Source organism: Furipterus horrens, unplaced genomic scaffold (genome assembly GCF_987537825.1).
Source record: "Furipterus horrens unplaced genomic scaffold, mFurHor1.1.pri manual_scaffold_8, whole genome shotgun sequence".
NCBI classification, from domain to species: Eukaryota; Metazoa; Chordata; class Mammalia; order Chiroptera; family Furipteridae; genus Furipterus; species Furipterus horrens.
The window spans coordinates 56,063,242-56,084,958 of NW_028327178.1; the positions used below are offsets into that span (position 1 = coordinate 56,063,242).

At 41.5% G+C, this 21,717-nt stretch overlaps 1 protein-coding gene across 7 annotated transcripts in view; it reads left to right on the forward strand.

Moving 5' to 3' along the window:
- Positions 1 to 21,717, forward strand: part of LDLRAD4 (low density lipoprotein receptor class A domain containing 4) — a 564,232-nt gene that overhangs the window by 509,300 nt on the left and 33,215 nt on the right. For all 7 annotated transcript variants that reach the window (XM_090285860.1, XM_090285864.1, XM_090285861.1 and 4 more), the window contains one exon: positions 21,067 to 21,221. In XM_090285860.1, the coding sequence (XP_090141986.1) occupies positions 21,067 to 21,221 (155 nt within the window). The remainder of the gene's footprint in view (positions 1 to 21,066; positions 21,222 to 21,717) is intronic.

Genomic DNA, 21,717 nt, shown 5'->3' on the forward strand with positions numbered 1-21,717 from the left:
AGGTAAATTACAGGAAAAAATTATAAAGGCATTTACAATATTATCAGTTCTGGGTCTTTAAATTTTTTAAAATTCAGTTTTATTTGCATAACCAAGAATGAGTTTCTGCTAGAAATCCGTTCTTCCTGTGAAATCTCCAAAGATTTTTATTATTCCAATTCTATTCTGCTGTATTTTATTGCTTTCCATATTTGGGTGTTTATTGTTGAGAGTAGCAGACTTGACTGAAGTCACTTTTAATCAAAACAAAACCACATTTCTTCTTATCCACATAAAAGGCACTCTAAGGCCTTTTGAGCAGTGGGTGCCTGCTCTCATAACCACTTGGTTTCTGCCTCTCTCATGGTGGCCAGGTGTCCTCATAAAGCCCAGTCAATCTCCATTATCTCTGGTTAGGTGCCTCATAGTGTACCTAAATTCTTCCTGTTTCCATGTGGTGATTTCATTGCCTTTGTAGAATAATTCCTCATATAAACAAAGAATCATAATGTATTTAAAAATTATCTTTTAGTTTCATTACTTTTTCGATTCACAAGTGAATAAGATATTAAACTGAACAATTTCTTCAGGCACATTATAGTGTTAGTACTAGAAGAGGTTCCAATGAATACCTAAAGGAAGAGAACATTTTGAGTCTGAAAGAAAACAAAGTGTTATGGACACAATAAATCAGAAATAGAAAACAAAAAGAAAGGAGTGCTTTTTTCTGGAAAACTCTGATTTTTATAAATATTTACATTTATTTTACTTTACTTTTTTATACTATCACTATAGAGCCAGACACTTTATCTTTTCAAAGTCAAAGCAAAGGAAAGTCATAAAAGATAATAGCCTTAATTTGCCAGAGGACAGGTTTAATTTAACAAAAAGAAAAATTGCCCAGTGACACAATTGTTAAGTTTGCTTCCAACAGTGTCTTCCTTGAGCTGGGAAGACTTCAGTTTCAGATGGTGTAGTTAAATGATCTCTGTGCACTGCTAGCCTTTTCAAAAGCCTTGGTCTCAGAGAAGGAATTCATTTCTTGAATTTTTTAAATGGGGCTTACACAGGGTGGGGCAAAATTAGGTTTACAAATGTTAGTACACCAAATAGTTTATTTTTGTATTATTATTTATTAATTATTGTATTATTTTTCATACGAACAACTACACACCTACTTTGCCTCACCCTGTAGATCAAGGCCCTTCTAAAAATAGGATTTAGCTCAGGGGTCATCCTTGGACCGGCCACGTTTAGAGTTAGCCTGATTAGTGCTTAGTAGATTCTAGAGTGAGACTTTCTGGTTCAATTTCTAGCGCTGCCACTAACTAGCTGTGTGCCATTGGGCAAGTCACATAACCTCTCTGTACCTCAATTTCCTCATCTGTAAGATTGGAATAATAACTAATACTCATTTCATATGATACTTGTAAATCTTAATTAAATGAGTAACATGCTTTGGAACACTACCTGGCACATAGTAACTATTATATAAGTGTTAGCTATTATTATTATCATCATTTGGGCTCAGTATCCCTTCTATATGCTCCTACAGGAACCCCATTTATTTATTTATTTGTTCATTCACCTTCTCTGTGCTGAGCACTCTGCTAGGTGCTGTACTGAGTCATAATAGTCTCACTATTATGCTAAAGATGTCATGGACAAGAACAGTTCCTAATTTTGTTTGTATCCCTTGTCTCCTCATAATGAGTGGCACATAGTAAGTGGCCAGCTCTAAAAGCTGACGTAAATGAGAATTCACCTCATGTTTTCAAAGGCAATCTGGTACCAGAGAGCAGTGATTCTTGTGTTTAAAGCATATATGTGCTAGACTAGTCTTAAGTACCAAAGATGAAAACAGATTATAGTTGTATAGATCTGGCGTGATTTGGGATTATCTTGGATTTTTGGTTTGTGATTTTCGTTTTTTTTTTTTCTAGTGCTTCCCTTAGCATATGCTATAATACACTAACTAATACCTGGGGATATGCTGTGCGATTTTATCTCAACTTATGATGAAATTAATGCTTTTGCAAATCCTAGAAATCTAAAGGTCTTAGAACTTCTATGTGAACATATCCTGGAACTTGTTAGCAAGACAAAGGGAAGTTCCAGAGATGATAGTGTGACCCTTCCTCCACAGTGACATCATTCAGGAAATGCATGTGATTGCAAAGGGACCACTGCCTTAGAATCTTTAAGAATAATTATCACAGTGTTGTTTAGTAATTTAGTAACAACACATACCAAATATGAATGCCACATGTGTTCCATACCCTGTATGTGTACAAAAATGCACAATGTTTTCCTGAAGTATAGTGCTAATATAAGTGGGGTTTATATCTCTGAAGAGGCATTTAAATTTTTTAATGGGTTAAGAACTGAGAACTACAATATTAGTATCTAGGATCTAAGTTATAACGTCTAAGCCTCATTTTTTATGGTCTACCCAGAAATAAGATGACTTGAGAAGGTTATTCAGCCTTCCAGCTTTTGGATGAAATAAAGAAATGTAATATATTTGAAAATCAAAATAACATATTTTTTCTGAATAACCATGTTGAATATCTTAAATATTAAAAATTTAGTGTCATTTATATAGAATATGTGTATATTTCACCTGAAATACAAAGGGCCTACAGTAATTATTTCTATCACTCCTTTCAACGGCTTCCCCTTGATGATGATATATCAATTTCGTGAAGGCACACCTGTTGATAGGGAAAACAGTTTGGGGGTGCCAGCAGCTGACCACTGACAGAACACATGCAGCAGAAGTGGAAAGCTGTTTCTAGAGCTCTCCAGTGCCAGGACTCTACTTTCCTATCATCAGGCTCCCAGAGCAGGAAGGAGAGGGAGAGTATGAGAAATTTGGGCTAATTCATAGCAGTGGACCAATGACATCTTCATAATTCTGTCTTTAGGAAGAGTCTGCTTATGAAATATTGGTTTTCCCAAAAGGTAAAATTAGAATTCTTCCTTAATATATGATATTCAGAGTTCCTGAGCAACTTCTGGAGTTTATATAAAGAATGACAAATATCTTAGAAATTATATTCTGACACCAGAGACTCAGTTAACCTAAGTTGGTTGGCTTTGTCATTCTGGTGAGCCCTAGCAGCTACTCCTAAAGGGTGTGCATGGATCAGTAAAAGCCCGGCAGCACAGGTGTGAAGACTGCAAGAAGGACCTATCCTGTGTAGTACTGGGCCCTGCCCTTAGCCAAGAGAGCAGCATTATGATTTTACACACATGGCCCTGGCTGGTTTAGCTCAGTGGATTGAGCGTCGGCCTGCGAGCTAAGTGTCGCTGGTTCGATCTTCCAGTCAGGGCACATCAGAGAAGGAAAACTCTGACTCCAAAAAACCTCCGCTGCCTTGCGGCATACCTCTTCAGGGGAAAGGCTAAGGGAGTAAACCCCGACAGAAAATCCGGAGCCGGAGTCCCTAAGGCGGTTCGACGTTGTAGTCAACACCGGCAACTCCTGCGGCGCACCTGAAGCCAAGCTGTATTGACTCCGTCTTTCCCTTGGATCCTTCAGCTGCGAAGAGAGGGGGGGTCTGCTGCATGGGCAACAGCAGACCCTCCATATTACCCTGCCCAGGCTCTGTAGCTTCAGCGTCATCGCACTTGATTCAACACGGGAGGAGACAGATACCATGTCACTCCCGAGTCGGACTGCACAACCATTTTCGGCGGTGCAGATAGACTTTTAAGAAGCTACACCATCGTCTCTCGAGACGGACGGCTGCCGACGACGGCCGACATGCAACCACTTACATGCTGAGTACCATTTGTTAAAGTCATTGTTGAGTAGCAGTCACTTTGACTTAAAACTGAAGACCTGAATTTTAGTCTCATTTCCTTTGTGTTATGTACAAAATCCACAAATTGAGCATTCAATCCAAATGACCAGTTTGGATTAAACTGAAGTTTCAGAAGAGGCTTTGATGTGCAGATGAATCACCTGTGGATTTTGTTCAAATGCAGGCTCTGGTTTAATAGGTCCAGGGCTGGGCCCAAGATCCTGGATTTCTAACTAGCTCCCAGGGATGCTGCTGCTGCTGTTGGTCCTTAGAGAGCATCGGAGTAGTGAGGGTTATATGTGTTATTTTACTTTATCCTCCCAACCACCCTATGATGTAGGTAGTCTGAGCCTCATTTTAAAGATGAGGAAACAAGGGTTTAAGCTCAAGCTGCCATAGATAACATGACTAGAACCCAAACTTGGGTCTTAACTGGCCCCTAAATTTAGTCACTGTACAAACTTGATATTGCCTTTCGTTTTCTTCTGGTGCTTGGAAGAGTAGCTACAATTTTAAAAGGTCTATAACCCGTTTATTAGGTGTAGCTTAGCAATTGCCATATACGCAGAATAATATGTAATTCTTTTTTTCCATTAGAGGAAAAAGGTACTGTAGTGGCATAGATAATGTGTAAGGTAAACTTCAAGTCTGTTAATATAGGCATTATTGTTGTATATTAGGGACCCCCATGCAATGTATGGTTCCACAGTCCTCAGCATGTTAATCGAAGCCTTGTTGAGATTAACGAAGGGGCCATTGAAGATGTGGCGAAGGCAAAGAAGCTGAAGCACCTTTCAGACCTCTGGGCTCACACCATTGATACCTCTGATCCTGATGGCAGATGCCAGATGCCAGTTTGGGTTCCGCAGGTACATAGAAGGTGCCAGCTTTCCTTGCCACCCTAGCCATTCGAATCTCAGTTCTGTACATCTGCCTGTACTCCTTGTGCCAGCGCTTAGCTTTTCCATAGATGAGCTCCCTCCTTGCCTTTGGAAGCATCTTTCACGCAACCTTCTTTCTCAGGTGCTTGATCTTCAGCTCTGAGATTCCTGCGCTTCCTCTTACCAGTCAGTCTCTGGCACAGCAGGAACCTCCTGCTCCTCCTCCGCAGCCGCCACGGTTCTAACCGGAAAAGAGACTTTTTAAAAAAGATTAACATACTAACATTTTTAATGCAGTCTGATCAGACCAATTCACATCATGAGGTCAACCTGGGCTTGCTCACGTGTACCACAGCCACGGTACTCGGTGTCCCTACCGTCCAGCCGTCCTGTCTTCCTAGCACCCAGTAGCACTGAGACACCTACCTCCCTGACGAGACTGGGATTTTTAAAATTTTGCCTAAAACTATTTCTTCCATAGACTTCAACAATCAACTAGCCAAGTTAAGTATGGTACAGCTAAACAAAGTTTAATGCTAGTCCTAGCTTGTGACTGCAGGTAAACTTCAAAGTCTGTTAATACAGGCATTATCGTTGCATATTAGGAATCTATTTCAAGGCTATTTAATTTAAACTAATTTATTTAATAAACTTTTAATCCACCTTATTTTGCTAGCTCTATCATGTCTCATATTTTATATTTTCTGACATTCTTACAAAATGATGGGGTATCAAGCACTGTGGTTGGAGCACATGTAGAGCATTCACATTTCTACATAAAAACCTCTCGTGCTAAAATCTTTAAGCACCAAGAATACATTAGTAAATTATTCTATGCTGTAAGCTAATGTTCACATATGTCAAACTATCGCTGTGTTTTGAGTATGCAAGAAAACAAAGTCTGTGTTCTTTTAAAATATTCGTTCATAACTTAAAGCATAGCAACCTTACTTAAAATGTACTGTTTTGTTTTCTAAAGGCCAAATTCCAGGGCTTAATTTTTATGTGGAAGATTTCATGTCAGTGCAGAATTATACAGTATAGTCATAAACCTCAAAGAATGAGAATTTGTAATGGACAGGGCATCACTTTTCAACAGGAGTCACATTAGCAGGCATAGGAGACATATAAAATGGCTCCAAGAGCCTCTGGCAACATGTGAAGATGCAGAATCTTTAATGAATTTGCAAGTTAGTGCCCAAAAGGAATCAGGCTAAAATTATCCAGGTCAGTACATATAAACTGACTGACATCCACTGGTTAGTTACAGGAGACTTTAGTTTGTTGGTTGTCAAATAATTCTAAGTTCACTGCCCATTGAGCAGAATGATGGGTGAGTAGTAGGAGCTTCTGAGTCAGACTGCCTAGGGTTTCGACTTCCAGACTGCCTCTTAGCAACCATTTAACCTTGGACAAAACTCTCACCCTCTCTGAGACTCAGCTCCCTCCTCTGTAAAGTGGAAATAATAAAATGTCTCATAGTGTTGTATGAAGATAAAAGAAACACTACAGTGCTCGGAAGTGCCTAGAATGCAACAGATTTTTATAAATGTTTTTACATGCTAATCTTAAACTCTGTAGCCACTGTAAAGGTATTCCTAACTCTCCAAATAATCTATATTTGTGAGCATTTCTGTTGTGAGTTGGAGAGTTGAGGGAGGTGGGGGCAGGGGACAGCAGGGCATGACCAAGAAGCCCATTGTAATTAAGTCAGAGGATTAGACCAGGCTAGATGCTAACCAAGGTTATATGTGACAGGGAAAGATTCTAGTACAGCAGAGCACCCTTTTACCACACAGATTTTTTTCTGAAGCTAATGAGCTCTAAGTACCCTCTGAGCTAAAATTCCTGCCCTGTGCTGCCTCTTTGGGCCATTCAGGCCACAGGTGCTTCCAGCCACCTCAGCTTGTCATATTCAGATCTTTCCCAGAAGCCAGTCCTTAAGAGTTTGTTTAGCTCCTTAAATAGGCAACTACCTATAGATGGAGCCTAAGACAAGTTCAACTCTACAGTAAATGCTTGTCTGTTGAATTACACTGAAGGTTTAATATATTTCCTCCTAAAGTCTGTAACCGCTTAGTAAATAATTATCAGATGAATTAATGAACTGAGACTGTTGCTGCTACACAAGCGAGACTGAACACTCTGAGGCAGTGGATAAAGTAAGCAAAGTTTATTGCCGGTGGTCAGGCTAAGACCTGAGCAAGTCTCTAACAAAGCACCGACCCTGAATGGGGTTTAGGGCAAGGCTTATATAGGGTTATGCTCCTTCTCCGGTGGGAAGCAGCCTTGGGAAGTGGCGGGGGGGCGGGGCAGGATAGGGCTGCAGGGGTGTCAGACAGTTACAGGAACAGAAGTTCACAGGACCAAAAGTTTGCAGGGCCATAAAGTTATCTCCGGTTGCAGCAGTGCAGCTCTCCAGTCAGGGTCGAATTCTCTGTAAAGCAATTTATCTTCAAAAGGCTAGATATCCTGTAAAATATAACTTTACAAGAGTTATAAACAAGTCACAAGCAAATGGAAGGAGATAGGGGCTATGGGAAGGAGCTGAGCTGGCCTCTCTTAGCTTGTAAATCACCAATTGGCTGTAACATTTTCCCCTTCTAGTCCCCTGACAATACCTTTTAGCAGACCCTTGCAACTTCTTAGCAGACCTTTGCAACTTCTTAGCAGACCTTTGCAACTTCTTACAGAGAATAGCTGATGCCCCTACATATTTAGCAGACCTTTACAAGTTTCTACAGAGAATAGCTGATACCCCTACAAGACCTTTATATAGGAAACCTTGAAGATGTTGATAGATCAAGCTTGTGAAGGCAGAGACTCTTCACGTCCTTGTTGCTATCAGTAGACCCTTGTGAAAATGTCTGTCTTAGATTACCCTTCCTTGCATCATTTCTAAGGCCTCTGACTATACATGGGGAAACCTCATAAAGCTTTGGGACATTTTATTAACTACACAAAACTTACATTAGTAAAATCAGCAATTAGAGTTCTCATTTTAAAGATGCGTATTTAAAGACAAAGAGTGAGAAAAAGAGTTCTTGAATGCAGATTTTTTTACACTTCCCTACTTGTGTGTTTTCGTTCTTTCCCATACCTTTCTGCTGTATGTGCTGCCTTTTCTTTGAGTTAAGGGAAAAGCAATATTGGCACATGTCACTTAAAAAACCTCAGTGATCTGCATGTCATCAGGGCCAGCTAGAGTAAGATGTTTACCATGTGCTTTCTTCCTGAAACATTCTCTTCAGGCTGGTTCTTAAAAGGGAATGGAAGAAAATTAAAACCACCACTTGGTGACTTAGCTCTATAACACTGCAGTGAATACAGAAGAATGGTGTAGTGCCTAAGCTAACCAAGCATGGCAAACATGCATCAAACACAGTCCAAGTTGGCTCACCTCAGCCTGGAGTACAGCACACAATCTCTGGCTTCTGGTCAGCTTACTCATGGTGATGGGGTCACTCTGAAATCAGATCCCTCAAGAGTAATATTCACTAAATTGCATAGGCTGGTGTGAAATATGGGTAATGTTTCAAAAATAAACTGTCATCCATAAAGTCAAAGGCTTTCAAAGTGATTTTTAAAACAGATTAAACACTGAAAATGATTAAACAGAATGAACGGGGAGCTTAATTAAGATTGATTTCCCATAACCCAAATGCCTAGATGATAAGGAAGCCAGCCAAACAAAAAAGATGTGTTAAGGCAGAGGGGAATGTCCCACAACCGTTAAAAATTTAAAATGTGTTGATTTTTTGATACATGAAATATTCATTTTAAATAATAGTCTTTAAAGAGGACTATTTGCCACTGTGTTAAAATGCTAATATGTCTACTAGCAAATGACAGCAGATTTTCAAGTTCCATATGTTGACTAAGTCTTAAATTTTCAAAAATATACCTGCATGGCACTCATATGCAATCTTGTGAATATTACTCTTGAAGGACCTGATTTTAGAGTAATCTCAACACTGTGAGTAACTGACTAGAAACTGTTATCCCCAGGTGTCAAGGACCCCAGGGCTGCAGAGACAAAGGAGAACCCAAGAGGCCCAGCTTGAAGTAGGACGGCCTGTTAATGCTTTCTGAAGCTGGCTCTTCTCTGTGGAAGATTCCCTGACCTGGGTGACCACATACCAGCCCAGTCAGTGGAGCCTTGCCCTCTTCATTCACCTAGCTGTGTGACTCTGAGAAGAAACCTGGGGAAAGTATAACATAAGAGAGTTATATTTAAAATGTGGAATTTGCTCAAGAAAAATCAGACTGTCTTGATTGGCACATGCAAATGTATACAACTGTTAATTTTCCTGCTGAAATCCCCATTTATTTTATCTACATGAAATCTCTGAAAAATGTCCTTGATGATTCTTTAGTTTCTTTCGTGCCTGCCCCCAACCCCCAGTAATTAGACCATGACATAGTGATGTCTTCTGGCCAGCCTGAAGACCCAGAGGTGACATCAAGCCCAGAAGCTCTCTTTGGCCCTAAGCGATGTGCTGGGGCAGACAGCAGGGACCAGCTGCTGACCTAACTGTTTTTGTTTCTAATGCTTGTAGTAACCAACAGTTTAGTTTTGCTTTGACAACTCCTCATACACCCAAAACTATTGTTATGGCCCACATCATTGCTATTTACCCCAAATAAGGAAAAACAAATGCTATTCTGGGCACAGAGCAGTACTTGTGGCTGGGATTATTTGCAATATTACCATGGCATGCTGCCCTTTTCACTGAGACCACACCATGACTTTTTCTGTACAGTGCTGTGACAGACACTTAGCCTTTTCTTAGTCTTTTTACACAACCCCAGGGCACCGAAATGCACCAGAGATGTTCTATGCACACATGAAGCAAACTGTTTAGACCTCAGAGGAAAAGAGATTGTGCTTGCACAAAATGAACCAGGAAAAAGCACCCTGCTGAGATATGTCTCTGCTTTAATCTTTGAATTGCTTTTTCTCATTACCTGAGATTGTTGTCTGTAATTTCTGAACCCTGTAAACTAAAACTGCATAGTAAGATTGAGAGTCCTGACTTTATAGCATTCTCTGGGGTATATTTGTACTACCAGACATTGAGAAATAATGATGATGAGACGAAGAGAGTGAAGAGAGAGAGGAGGGAGACAAGAGGAAGAGAAAAGACAAGGCAAGGGGAAGAGCTGACAGGAAACGGAGAGAAGGAGGGAGAGAAACTAAGTGTTTCCTGCTGTGGTTATGACTTTGCCAGGTTGCCAGTGTAGAGCTTAGCTGCACAAGCTATGTGAGCTGCTCACATCAGTCAGAGACTTTGGGAAGAGAAGTACCCAGAGGACAGTCCACAGCTTGGTTCCTGAAGTGAGGGCCACTGCGTGTGCTCTGAGCTGGAATGTGCTCTTGGAGCTGGAGCCACAGCAGAGAAGCACGAGCAGCTAAGCATCCCTGCCTTTTTACGCAACTGCATGCTGCCTCGGTACACGCTCCCCCCCCCCCCCCCATTTCTTTAACTCTGAAAGCTTCTATCAGAAATCATGGGAAGAAATATTGTGTTAATATTTGCAGATTTCCCTGTTCACTCTTGTCTGGCTTGATATTTGCTTATTAAAAAGATTATTGAACCTAGTAGAACGATAAGTTGATCTCTCTAGCTGGGTTCCACTTATATGTGGGTGTAACATGTCCCGTGTGAGGCCAGCACAAGAATTGCAAACTAATCATTGCTCTATGTTGCTGTATAAAGCACTGGGTGTTCAGAGGCTCTCAGGATTTCAGACGCTGGACTTGTTATCTGTTCTGTGACACCACCGGCTTCCTGCCACAGAGTTCCTGGTTTATGTGGATGGCAGTTGATAATTGGTAGCCACAGTCTGCGGTTGGAGCCACAGCATTTGAGTCTAGCACCTGGGCTGGGCCCCACTGATGCAGTAGAAACACACACATACACACACACACGTGCGTGCGCACACATGCTATAACTGCAGCTTTGAGCTGCCTAGAGAGGAGATTGCCTAAGGCTGAAGGGATGCTTTGGACTGGGGGAGAGGGGCACAGTATCACAGTTGGACTCCCCATTGCAAAGGACTCAGTTATGTCCAGTGACCACCTGAGCAACAGCACACTGAAGGAGGCCCCGTTTAAAGACCTGTTCTTGAAAAAAGGTACACTTTCAAAGGCCAACTGTGGGTAATGCCTGCTCTCTGGGGTTTGTCGTGGTCGTTCTTGGAGTTTAATCTGAGGACAGAGTTGAGAAAAGTGAGTTTGTATCTCCCTAAGAGGGATCTGTCAGCTCTGAGAATGCTTCAGGGGTAGACTCTCTTTAGAAAGATGCATTTTACCCTTTTACATTTTTTTTCATTTGTAATCATTTTGTGTTGGAGGTGATAGGCATGGATACATTGGTTTGCTGCTTTGGAGTTTTGGGTTCTCAAATACCCTGTAATTGGGGCTAAAACCTCCCCTGGTACTTTTTTCACCTGAGTCATTGAAAACGGCATTTTAAAGAAAAAATGTATTTCTCAGAATATGGAGGGTTCACTCAATAGCTTCTCAAGTCACCAGTGCAGTAACAGTAGATGTGAGGAAAGAGAACTGTGACTCTGAGAGGGAGACAGAGTCAAGCAAAGTGAGAGACAGACAGACCGACTGATAACATGGTAGCACTCCCAAACAGTTGCTCTTAACAGGGAATAAGACAGTTTCTTATGTTGCTGTATTTTTTTTCTGATACACTTCTAATTTAACAGTGTGGGGGTAGGTGAGGGTGGATTTTAAAGGAATCATATAGAAGGAATTTTGGTCTTATCTATGTATTTTTTCCATTTATAGCATGGCATAGGGATAGACTTTTAAAAGGTTCATAATTGCTCTTCCTGCTCTGCTGTGTTTTCAGAAAATCCCATCAATTATCTTTGATTGGAACATATTTAGCTAAATTTCCTTCTGACGAGATCGTGAAACTCTAGATTCTAAAATGCATGGGGAAAAGTTGTATTGGATGAGTGCTTAGACCTTAGTAAATTAAAAAGACGTTATTCTAGCTGGATGGACTCACAGTATCTGCATTCTAGGGATTACACAGTCAATCTGATTGTCTCTAACTGCCACCTGCATGCCGGTGCCACCAAAGATACCTAGCCTTTGCCCTCAGAGGGCTCCGTTTCATTTGACTCTTCTCTGCTTTCATCTCTCCTCCTACAGATGATAAGTATCATCTCTCACTTTTATCATGCAAAACATTTTATATAAATATACTAATATAATTAGGATTCTCTAAACAGGTAGCCTGTAGCAACCAGGAGGCTCTTTCCAGTGATAGTTCACACTGCCTAGAGTAAGCAGTCATAGTTGAATAATTGTTACAGAATATGAAAACCTTTAGCAGAACTTTACCACTGAAGTCATTAATAAATGTTTGGTGGAATATGGTTCTGCGCTAGACACTATTCAAAGCAGATTAGGTAATCAGGACCTCTTTCTCCTGAGGATTTCTATCAGTTATCCGTAATGGACACCAACTGTGTGCCATGCATGTGCTGCCTGCTGGGGATACAATAGAACAAGTGACTGTACAAGGGCTTACTCCATGGAGGAAGAAGACCAGAAAATGGGCTTTAACAAGACAGTGATAAGTGCTGTGACAGGGTTCAGATGAAAACAAGGGAGCCCCACAAGGGTAGTGAGCCCATCACCTAGGGGTTAGAAGAAAGCTTCTAAAGGAATATAAAGCTGGCAGTGACACCAAATCTGGGTGGCTCTTTTCCACTCCTGTTGTTCTACTTGTTGTAAGATAGATCAGAGTAACCAACCCACTCCAAGGAAAAGAGAGTGCAAAATACAGGGTGGAGCGAAAAGTAGGTTTGTGGTTATTCATATAGAAAATAACACAATAATTAGTAAGTAATAATACAAGAATAAACTCCATGTTTCCCATACTCACAACTGTAAACCTCCTTTTGCTCCACTCAGTATATAATATAATCATTATGATTATAGGTCTTACTGTTTTGCTTTCTGAACTTCAAGCTGTGAAGTTATTCTTTTAACACAGGCTGAATTTTCCCCTCTTGACCATGGTGTTTAATGAGTGTGAATTTTCATTCAACCATTAAAGTCTCCAAGAGTATTTTTATACTAACGGCTCACAAACTTGAGACAATTATAGTCTATGTAGATTCCAACTCCTACCCCCGCCCATCTTCCTACCCTACTGCCCAGCCTCTGTAGGATTCAGGAAAGAATATACCAGCTTTCAGGAACATTCAGCACTTTAAAAGTGTCACAGAGCCATAAATAAAGAGTAAGACACCCCAAGTCTGTTGTCTTCTCACTATACCCATCTCTTCCCAGGAAGACAGAGAGGAAGGAAATGCAGACACACATTCTCTGTGCCTGAGCCATTATGGGGATGTAGGAGCTCTCTGGAAGAGGGGGGCTGCCTGGAGGGTAAGCTAGCCCTGGCACCTTACTGTAGTCTTGGTGTTCCCAGTAGATTTATCACTTGGGGTTTAGGTGGAGGTACTGCTACCACTGGTTAGGGTGGGAGAGGAGCCATTTGAGGTGGTGTGCAGAGATTTATGGAAAGCATTCAGTCCTTTCAGTGATGTCCTAATATTCTGCATTGCAGCTTTTCTGAATGCTGTCAAGGTGTTTACTTGGCCTGGTGGAAGAGGGCAGGGCTAATGAGAAGCCCGGAACCTCCCCCATTATAGAGTCAGAAAGAGCATAAATTACATATCTGAAGCTTAAAAATAATTAAACATTTAGAAAGCAAGACTTTCTGTGAAGGATGTTATAATGGAGGAAATACCAAATGGAAGATGATGTTAACCATACCACAAATAGAAATGAGTGTTATATTAGGAACCTAAGGTGGAAGAACTACACTTCCCCAGAGCTCCTTAAAAATAATACAGATGTTCATGCCTCTAGTATGAGTCAGTTAAGTTCTTCATTGAACAGGAAATAGATCAACAGACCTCACACAATCTCTCCTGTTTCTGTAATTCTCCACTGCACATCTTGGAATTCCTTGGAGATGTTTCTATAAAAATACAGATATGCCATCACTGTTGTCATCACCGTTAGTGTTTTACAGTAATAAACTAAGGTGCTATGATACCTTCCTATACATTTTAGATGAGATTTATTATAAAATTTCTGCTGTTGGGATTGCACTGTCTCATCCATTACAACATCATGACCTATATAGCCCCATGAGAAGAGGGAGAGTTGGTTTAAAATTCTTCCTTTGCATGGCCTGCATTTTGGCATTTTTCTGTTGATATCAGTAGCTATTGAAAATGAGGAAAGCTAACCATGGGCTGTGTTGAGAATCCTTATTGTGCATATGAACTTTTGGAAACCCTAAAGTATTCCTGTTATTTTCTCATAACTCTACAATTCCTATATATTTTTAAATGTGTTTTAATAGTTTTTTCAGAATTTGTTCTCCTCTTAGCCTCCCCTTTCCATCCCATCCCCTAAAACCAAAGCTTGAATATCTTGAAAGATTATTGGCATTTTTCCTTCCTGTGTACCCTTAGTTATATGTACCGTTGCTTATAATCTGTCCCCTACAACATGAAGATAGAGAACATCTTGTAGGGCCAGACATGGGCAGACAAGGAGAAGGGAGGGGCAGCAAGGCCTGAGTATAGTGCCACGTGTCAGCTGGCATTTGCCTCACTTTTGTGCACAGGCTGCTGCTCCACAGGGTTGGGTGCATGGATTCTCAGGAGCAGTAGCATGCATACATCTGACTGATAAATATGCCTTCTCAGGCCATGTTCCAACGAGTTACCTGTGGTGTGGATAACAGGCCTTACTGCACCTCTGCTGCCCTGTGCAAGCCCTTGCAACTTAAGCCTCCCAAACTTGGAGATCATGGAAGAGAAATGAATGAGGAATAAGGTTGAAAGTTATGTATGTGTATGTGCCTGTACAGGGGAAACATGTGGCCAGGAACTACCACTTTCATTGAAAGGTTTCAGCAGGAAGTGGAGAGTGCTTGGCCTGCCTGAGCCCTGACTGTACAGTACAGGGAACTGCTGGGTGAGGTACTCAGAAGCTCTTAAAGTGACTGTGGTTGAGATCAGGAATACAGAAATCTTGAAACTGGATACTTTGAAGAATGGGTGTGCTGAATTTCATCTGACACATTCAAAAGTAGGAATACAGGGTTGTTTGTTTTTTGTTTTTTATTTTTAATATAATTTTTCTTTTACTTGCTCTGTGAAAGTTATTTTCTTAAGAAGATGTAAAATCAGGCCGGTGGCAACAGTCAAATGTCAGGCACTGACAAAACACTTGCTGCCTCTGAGCAGGCTCTATACATTGTTGGGGGGCACTTTGAGGGAGGGTTCAGGAATGGTGAGGGAAGAGACAGGAATTGCCTACCACAGTTATTACAAAATGTATAGAGAGAGAGGAGGGGGGAGGGGCAGGCGGCTGCGTTTGTGGGTCTGCAGTGACCTCCCTGTCTCCCCTTCCCATCTGCCACCCAGGCTGTGGATATCATATTGTGGTGTGATCTTTACTTAATTTGCTGTTTATGTTGCATTTTTAGTAGCATTTTCTCGTTTGAAGTGAAAGAGGGTGTGAAGGACAGGTATGGGGGCTGCTTACATACCCCTTCATGAACTTGAATAGGGTCTTGAAGGGAGAGGTTATTGGGAGCACAGTACTCTAGGGTCTGGAAATCATCATGCTTGTTTCCTAGAACCCTCTCTATTTACTTGAATTTTCATGAGAGTTCTCTAGACTCCTCTTTGGGGCATATTTGTAGCCCCAAAGAGTAAAAGCTTCTTATTTTCCAGTTTTAGTGTTTAAGAAAAGTCTTTTCATTGACTGGTCTTTCCCAGAGTTTAACACAAAGGTCTGCTGCACATTTGAGAGGGGCTGCATGACTCCACTGGGGCTCCATGCCCAGGGATGCCACAGTGTCTCATGGGTCCCTGATGTTGAGGGCTTCTGGGACTGCCACAGGTGATCTTGACATACAGCCAGGGGCCAGATTGCTGCTGCTGCACTTGCTGTTGCTCCTGTGCTTGATTAAGACTTGGTTGTTAGGACACTGGCCTTTGAGACCTGAGCCAGACCTTATAGAAAGAGCTTCCTGTTATGCTGGCCCAAGGATTATTAGTAGCTCAGGCTCTGATTGGGCTTCTGTCACCCAGGGTGGCCAGCTGGGCTTCACTGCTTGCCTCAGTGAGTGACGCCCAAGGGACCCAGTTCCTGCAGCCTGTTCCCTCACCCTGCCCCAGACAAGTTCTGTGCTTCAAATGCCCATGATCCCCTGGAGTCACTGTGTGTCCTGTGTGTCATAGATGCACCTGCTGTGGCCATACTCATGCATGAAAACTCAAGACAATGACCCTGGAGCTACTTTGATGACATCTCAAATCATGTCATCTGGGATGTCCCCAATAAATCCAGGATGCTAGTGTTTGTACTAGAATGCCTGCTGTCCATTGGTCTAGACCACCAGTTCTCCAAATGTTCTCCAAAGCAACATGTCACAACAGATCAAAAGTGAAGCAGCGAGGAGAATCCAGCTGTCCTCTGTTAAGGCAGATGTTGAGATGTGAAGTCTAAAGAAATGCCTCTCTCATCACTAAATTTTTTTTGAAAAATAGTTATTTTTATCAAGTGTTACATATGTTAATGTGTAATAAGTTCATTTTTAATAAATAAGTGTAAAATTTTTAGTTTTAATTTCAAGTTTGGGAAATATTGATAGATGTCATTGCACAAATAGAGCTCTTTGGAGTAATCAGTAATTTTTTAAGAGTATAGAGGGGTCCTGAGATCAAAGTACTTGAGAGCTGCTGGTCTAAGTAGATCAGGATGGAACTGAGGAAGGAAATGTAGCAAGTTTGGACACATTGAGGGTTGGGTTGGGCCTTCCAGGTGCCAGCACCTCATGAGGGCAGGGCGGGGCAGAGCAAGGCCCAGTGGGCTTGCATGTTGACAACAAAGCTGGTTAAGAGCAGCATAAGAGCAAGTAGTCCCTTTAAAAGAAAGGAGGTGGCAATTCTATACGTTGTTTCCCACAACTGAGATCTTTCTCACTCTTGCTTCCAGATATGATGTTAGATCAGAAGATGCATGCCTTTCAGACCATATTCAATGTTCTATCTGCTGGCTCAGATAAAAAAATCAGACCCAGACTAAATAAAGATCTAAACATATAAATACAAACTATAAAAATCCTAGAAGAAAAATATTTTTAGAATAGTGAAGAAGACAGTCTAAGGAAGCTTAAAAGCTATAAAGGAAAAGGAGACAGTATTTTGATGATGTAAAGATTTATATTTTCTATAAAGAAACTCATAGAAAAGTTTAAAGAAAGGAAGACTAGGAGAAAGTATTTGCACCACAAGTAACAAAGATTTATAGCCATAATATGTAAAGACTATGTACAAATAAGTGAAAATGAAGTAAATAGGAAAACTACAAATAAACTAATATGATTTTGAAAAAAGGAAAATATAAATTACCAATAATCATAGGAAAGGATCTAAAATTACTAGTAATTGGGGAAATACAAATTAAAACAAGTGCATATTTTTGCCCATCAGATTAGTACAAATGAAAAGGGTGAGTGTTGAGTGTTATTGAAAGTGTGGAGGACTGTGCCCTATTTTGGTAAGGGCCTTATATAATGCAGGGCCCCAATAGCCATCAACATTTAAAAGAATATATCCTTGACCCAGACCCTTCAATTTTAGGACTCTTTCCTTTGGGAGACTTACAAATATGGGTCAACACATACATTGAAATTCACACATACATATACATATACACACAATATCTGGTTATAATAGAAAAAGAAAAAAACACATAAACATCCATCATGTGGAAAATGTGAGTTCTACTATATTCAAATTCTAGAATAGATAGCCACCATAAAGAGTGAGATTGGTTTATATATATTCTTGTTTATAGGCATCTGTGATGTATTAAGTGAAAAAAACTAGAACAATATATTTGTACAATGATTCCATTGATAAATAAGAAGAAAGCCCTTCTTCAGTAGGCAAATGCACAAATAAACACAAAGGGAACTGTGCACCCGAACTCCAATACGTCACAGGGTGGATGGTGGTTCAGGAGTGCTGCAAGCCCATAAATGGGAGCTTTTACATTATACACTATTTCCTTCTATATTGTTTAGATTGTAAAGGTCACTTTATAATAAAAATCTTTTTCAAATGGAACACAGATGTATCCCAATATGTCCATAAAATTATGAAAATATAATTGGATTACTCTGCTATAAATGGTTATATGCATAGCTTCCATATTCAAGAAAAGATAACCTAGGAAGGCATTCTCCAAGTGAATGATTAACCCATGAAGACTTTGTGTGGTATCCCTCACTGTAGTCATCACATTTCTGTCTTTCCATGGCTATAAAGCATGAAGTTTTCTGGAGAAACAAAAACATTTGTTAATTTCAGGGCATGATTTAACCTGAAAGGATGAACTCTGCCATTCACTTACAAAATAAAAATAAAGGTTGGTAAAACAAGGTATTATATAAGGTTCAGTCTTCATGCTACATTGGCTACCTTTGACCTAAGCAGACTTAACTCCCTGCTTAGGTCAGTGATTGCTCACCACTGGGGTGATAGGTCTTGGGTCGGTAGCTCACCCCTCTGCACAGATCCGCACAGCTCCACAGAGTTGCACTACTTGTGCACTTGGACCAATGCAGGCCTCAGACCTGTCAGCAGTAGCTGTCCTTAAAGGGAGCACACCTGTGCAGGTGGAGCTATGCATTCCAGAAGAGAGGTCTTGGTCTCAACATGTATGCTTCAGAGTCATTCATTGATCCCTCTCTTAGTGATGAAGTCATTTATCTATCTGCCAGACACCACCTCATGCCTGACACCAAAAATACAAAATAAATAGAAATAGGTTTCTGATCATAGTTTTGTGTGAGAGACAGACCAAAAAGTACAGTCGACATCTTATTTCATAAGTGATGAAGAAAAGGATCCAACCACGTGCCCAGGGAGGCTTGACACAGGTACCATGCAACATGGACACTAAAAAACACAGGGTGCCCTAGACATGGAAATGTTATATGTAAAGGCAGAATCATAAAGACAGTGCTTCTGGGTTAACAAGCATGTCACACATATCACAGCCTGTGAGGGTAAATGAAGTCACATTTATATCTGTACCCCAAATGCAAAGGTTTCCACCCTATTCCCTCTGGGAGAAATTTTAGTCTTTTTTATGATGCTCCCATCATGAAAATTTCTGGTAGTCCCTGGGAGGGGTTTGGTTGTATAAACATTTGGTGACTCCCTTGGAGTTTTCTCTCCACCGGAAGTAAATGCTCAGGCCTTTGGAAATGAACTTGGCACCCAGGCCCTCTTGACAATCAGCCATTAGATCTTGGGGGTTTGCAGAGTAGTGATACTACAAGGGGGTATAGGGAGCCCAGTACCCCAGTCTTGCTGACTGCCAGTCTCTGGAACTGCTCTGGCGTTGATGACTGAGCCTCCACAGTCAGCCAGGCCCACTGTGATCTGCCCTTTTACTGCCAGCTAGGGGTGTACCCAGCAAACGTACCTGGCCTCAACTGCTCACCACATGGAGCTCAACAGTTCAATTCCCTCATACTCAGGTCTCCGTTCTCCAAGGCACACCTCTGGACTAGCACCCCTTACAGGCCCAGTGACAAGTGCAATCCTGGCAGGTCCAGGATGCACTATGTAAATCTTTGTCCCTGAGGTCTGTAGGGCCCCAAGACAGGAGTGGAGGACAGTGCTACAGGACAGGACATGGTACAACCATCCTAGCCCTTGCCCCTTTGTCCCCAGGGTGTGGATGAAGTAGGCAAATATCAGGGGGAAGGTGTTACCCAGTCCCCTTTTGAATCATCCCAAGTGTGAGCCCATTCACTGAGAGATAATGCTTCTCCACTGGCCAGCAGCTCAAGTCCTACTGCAGCAAGAGGATGCACATTGTGTGCACATGCCTTGTGTATATCCATACATGCATATATTTGTGTATATGTGTGCATGAATGCATTGTGCTCGTGTGATTATGTGCCTGTACATGTATTGTGTTGCATGCATTCATGTGTGTCTCTTGTGTGCATATGTATGTGTATGTGTGAGAATACATGCACATATGTGTTGAAGTTTGAGGCAGTAGCACAATCAAGAGAACTCTCCCCTCTTTCTCTTGCCCCTCATTATACCCCCCACCTCCCCATTTCACAGCAAAAGTTGTGCACTGTTATCCTCACCATCTTCTTGAGTTTCTCACTCTTTAAATTGGTGTCTCTGCACAGACAGTCACTTCCTTTAAGTGTGTGGGGAGACTCAGAGGAAAACAGGTAGCCAGCACTTAGCCAAGCCATGAGCTGGAAGACAGAAAGCAGAGAATGGGTTCTAGAGCTGACCTTGAGTATTGAGCCTCTGCTTTTTCCTTGAAAAACTGAAGGGCTTGAATCCCCTACTTCTCTCATTGCCAACTCATTGTGCTATCTTTCTAGAAGTAGCTCCCAAGTACTATATTCATGTGTGAAGTATGTGTTAAAGGAATTTAGAAAATCTTTTGTTACAGCAGTGTCAGAAACCCAGCGGTGTCCTGACTGCTCACAGAATATGGTGTCCGCAGAGTTCTCCAACTCTGTGAAGAGTTATTTTCTAAATTACTTCCAAAGGCAGCAGCTTTGAGGAAAGGAGACTGGTGCTTTTTAAAACATGTTTTCTCTTCAGTGTACTATGTGGATTCTGTGTGCATATGCTTTGGGAAACTTGACTCAACCATAAAGATGGATTTCTTTTCTAGAGAGATTATACTGGGGAAAACAGCTTCAGTTTTGAGATGTTGATGGAGAAGGATGTCATCTGGCAGGACAGAGTTTAGGCAATGAAGAGCACTGAACTTTTTATACCCCAAGAGATGGCCCTTAAGGGCTTTCCTGCCCAGTAGGAAAAGGGATACCCTATGTGGCAGCCAGCCTATGGCATGCACACTGGGCTGGTCTTTGAGTTTTATGTGTGGAATGGTGTCACTCATAGCACAGCACCTCTACATGTCTTGTAGGGCCAGTGGAATACATTTTTCCTACTGCTCTTCTCATTCTAAAATTGCAAAGACAAGGTTTGTCTGAGCACCAGAGGCCTTCTGAAAAATGAGCTCCATGCCTGGGTCTCCCTTTATTTAAATTTTATTAGAATGTCAAAGTCTGTCAGTGGCCTTGGAAAGCAGGCCTAGCGATAAATAGTTTCGGTTTCATGAGGTTCTTTTGAGGACAAGACTCATGGAAGCGGCCTCTGATACCTGGTGGTTGTCATGATCAGAGAGCCTCGCAGAGATGAGGTCTGGAGAACTGAGTGGGTAAAGATGCAAAGGGGCGCATGGTTTAACACGGTTTCCTTTTCCATTGCAGCGGAGCTGGAGTTTGCCCAGATCATCATCATCACTGTGGTGGTTACAGTGATGGTCGTGGTCATTGTCTGCCTGCTGAACCACTACAAAGTGTCCACGCGATCTTTCATCAACCGCCCGAATCAGAGCAGGAGGGAAGAGGACAGCCTGCAGCAGGTAAGTGTTGGCTGAGGCCTCTTTGGTGCTGCCCAGGCCTCTGGCCCAAGCTCGAAAGTGTGGCCAGGAACCTGTGACATCCACAAAGCAGGACAGCCTCTCATGTCAGTCTACAAACTGTGGTTCAGAAGTATTGAAAACTCTCTATTGAAGGTTAATATACTTACAGAAAAGCATGTGCATTATAAATGTTCAGCTCAGTGATTTCATACAAATTGAACATACCTGTGTAACCACCACCCAATACACAAAGAGACATGATCATCCCGCAGAAACACGCTCAAGCGCCATTCCCAGGCATGCCCCACAGAAGATCACCACTTCCTGATCACTATCAGCACAAAGTAGTTTCAACTGCTTTTGAACTTCATACCAATGGAATCATGCAATAGGTGCTCTTTGGTGTCTGCCTTCTTTCACTTACATTACACTTGTGAGGTCCATCCATGCTGTTATGGAGAGACCTGTTCTTAAATGCACTTGTGCTCACTACCTG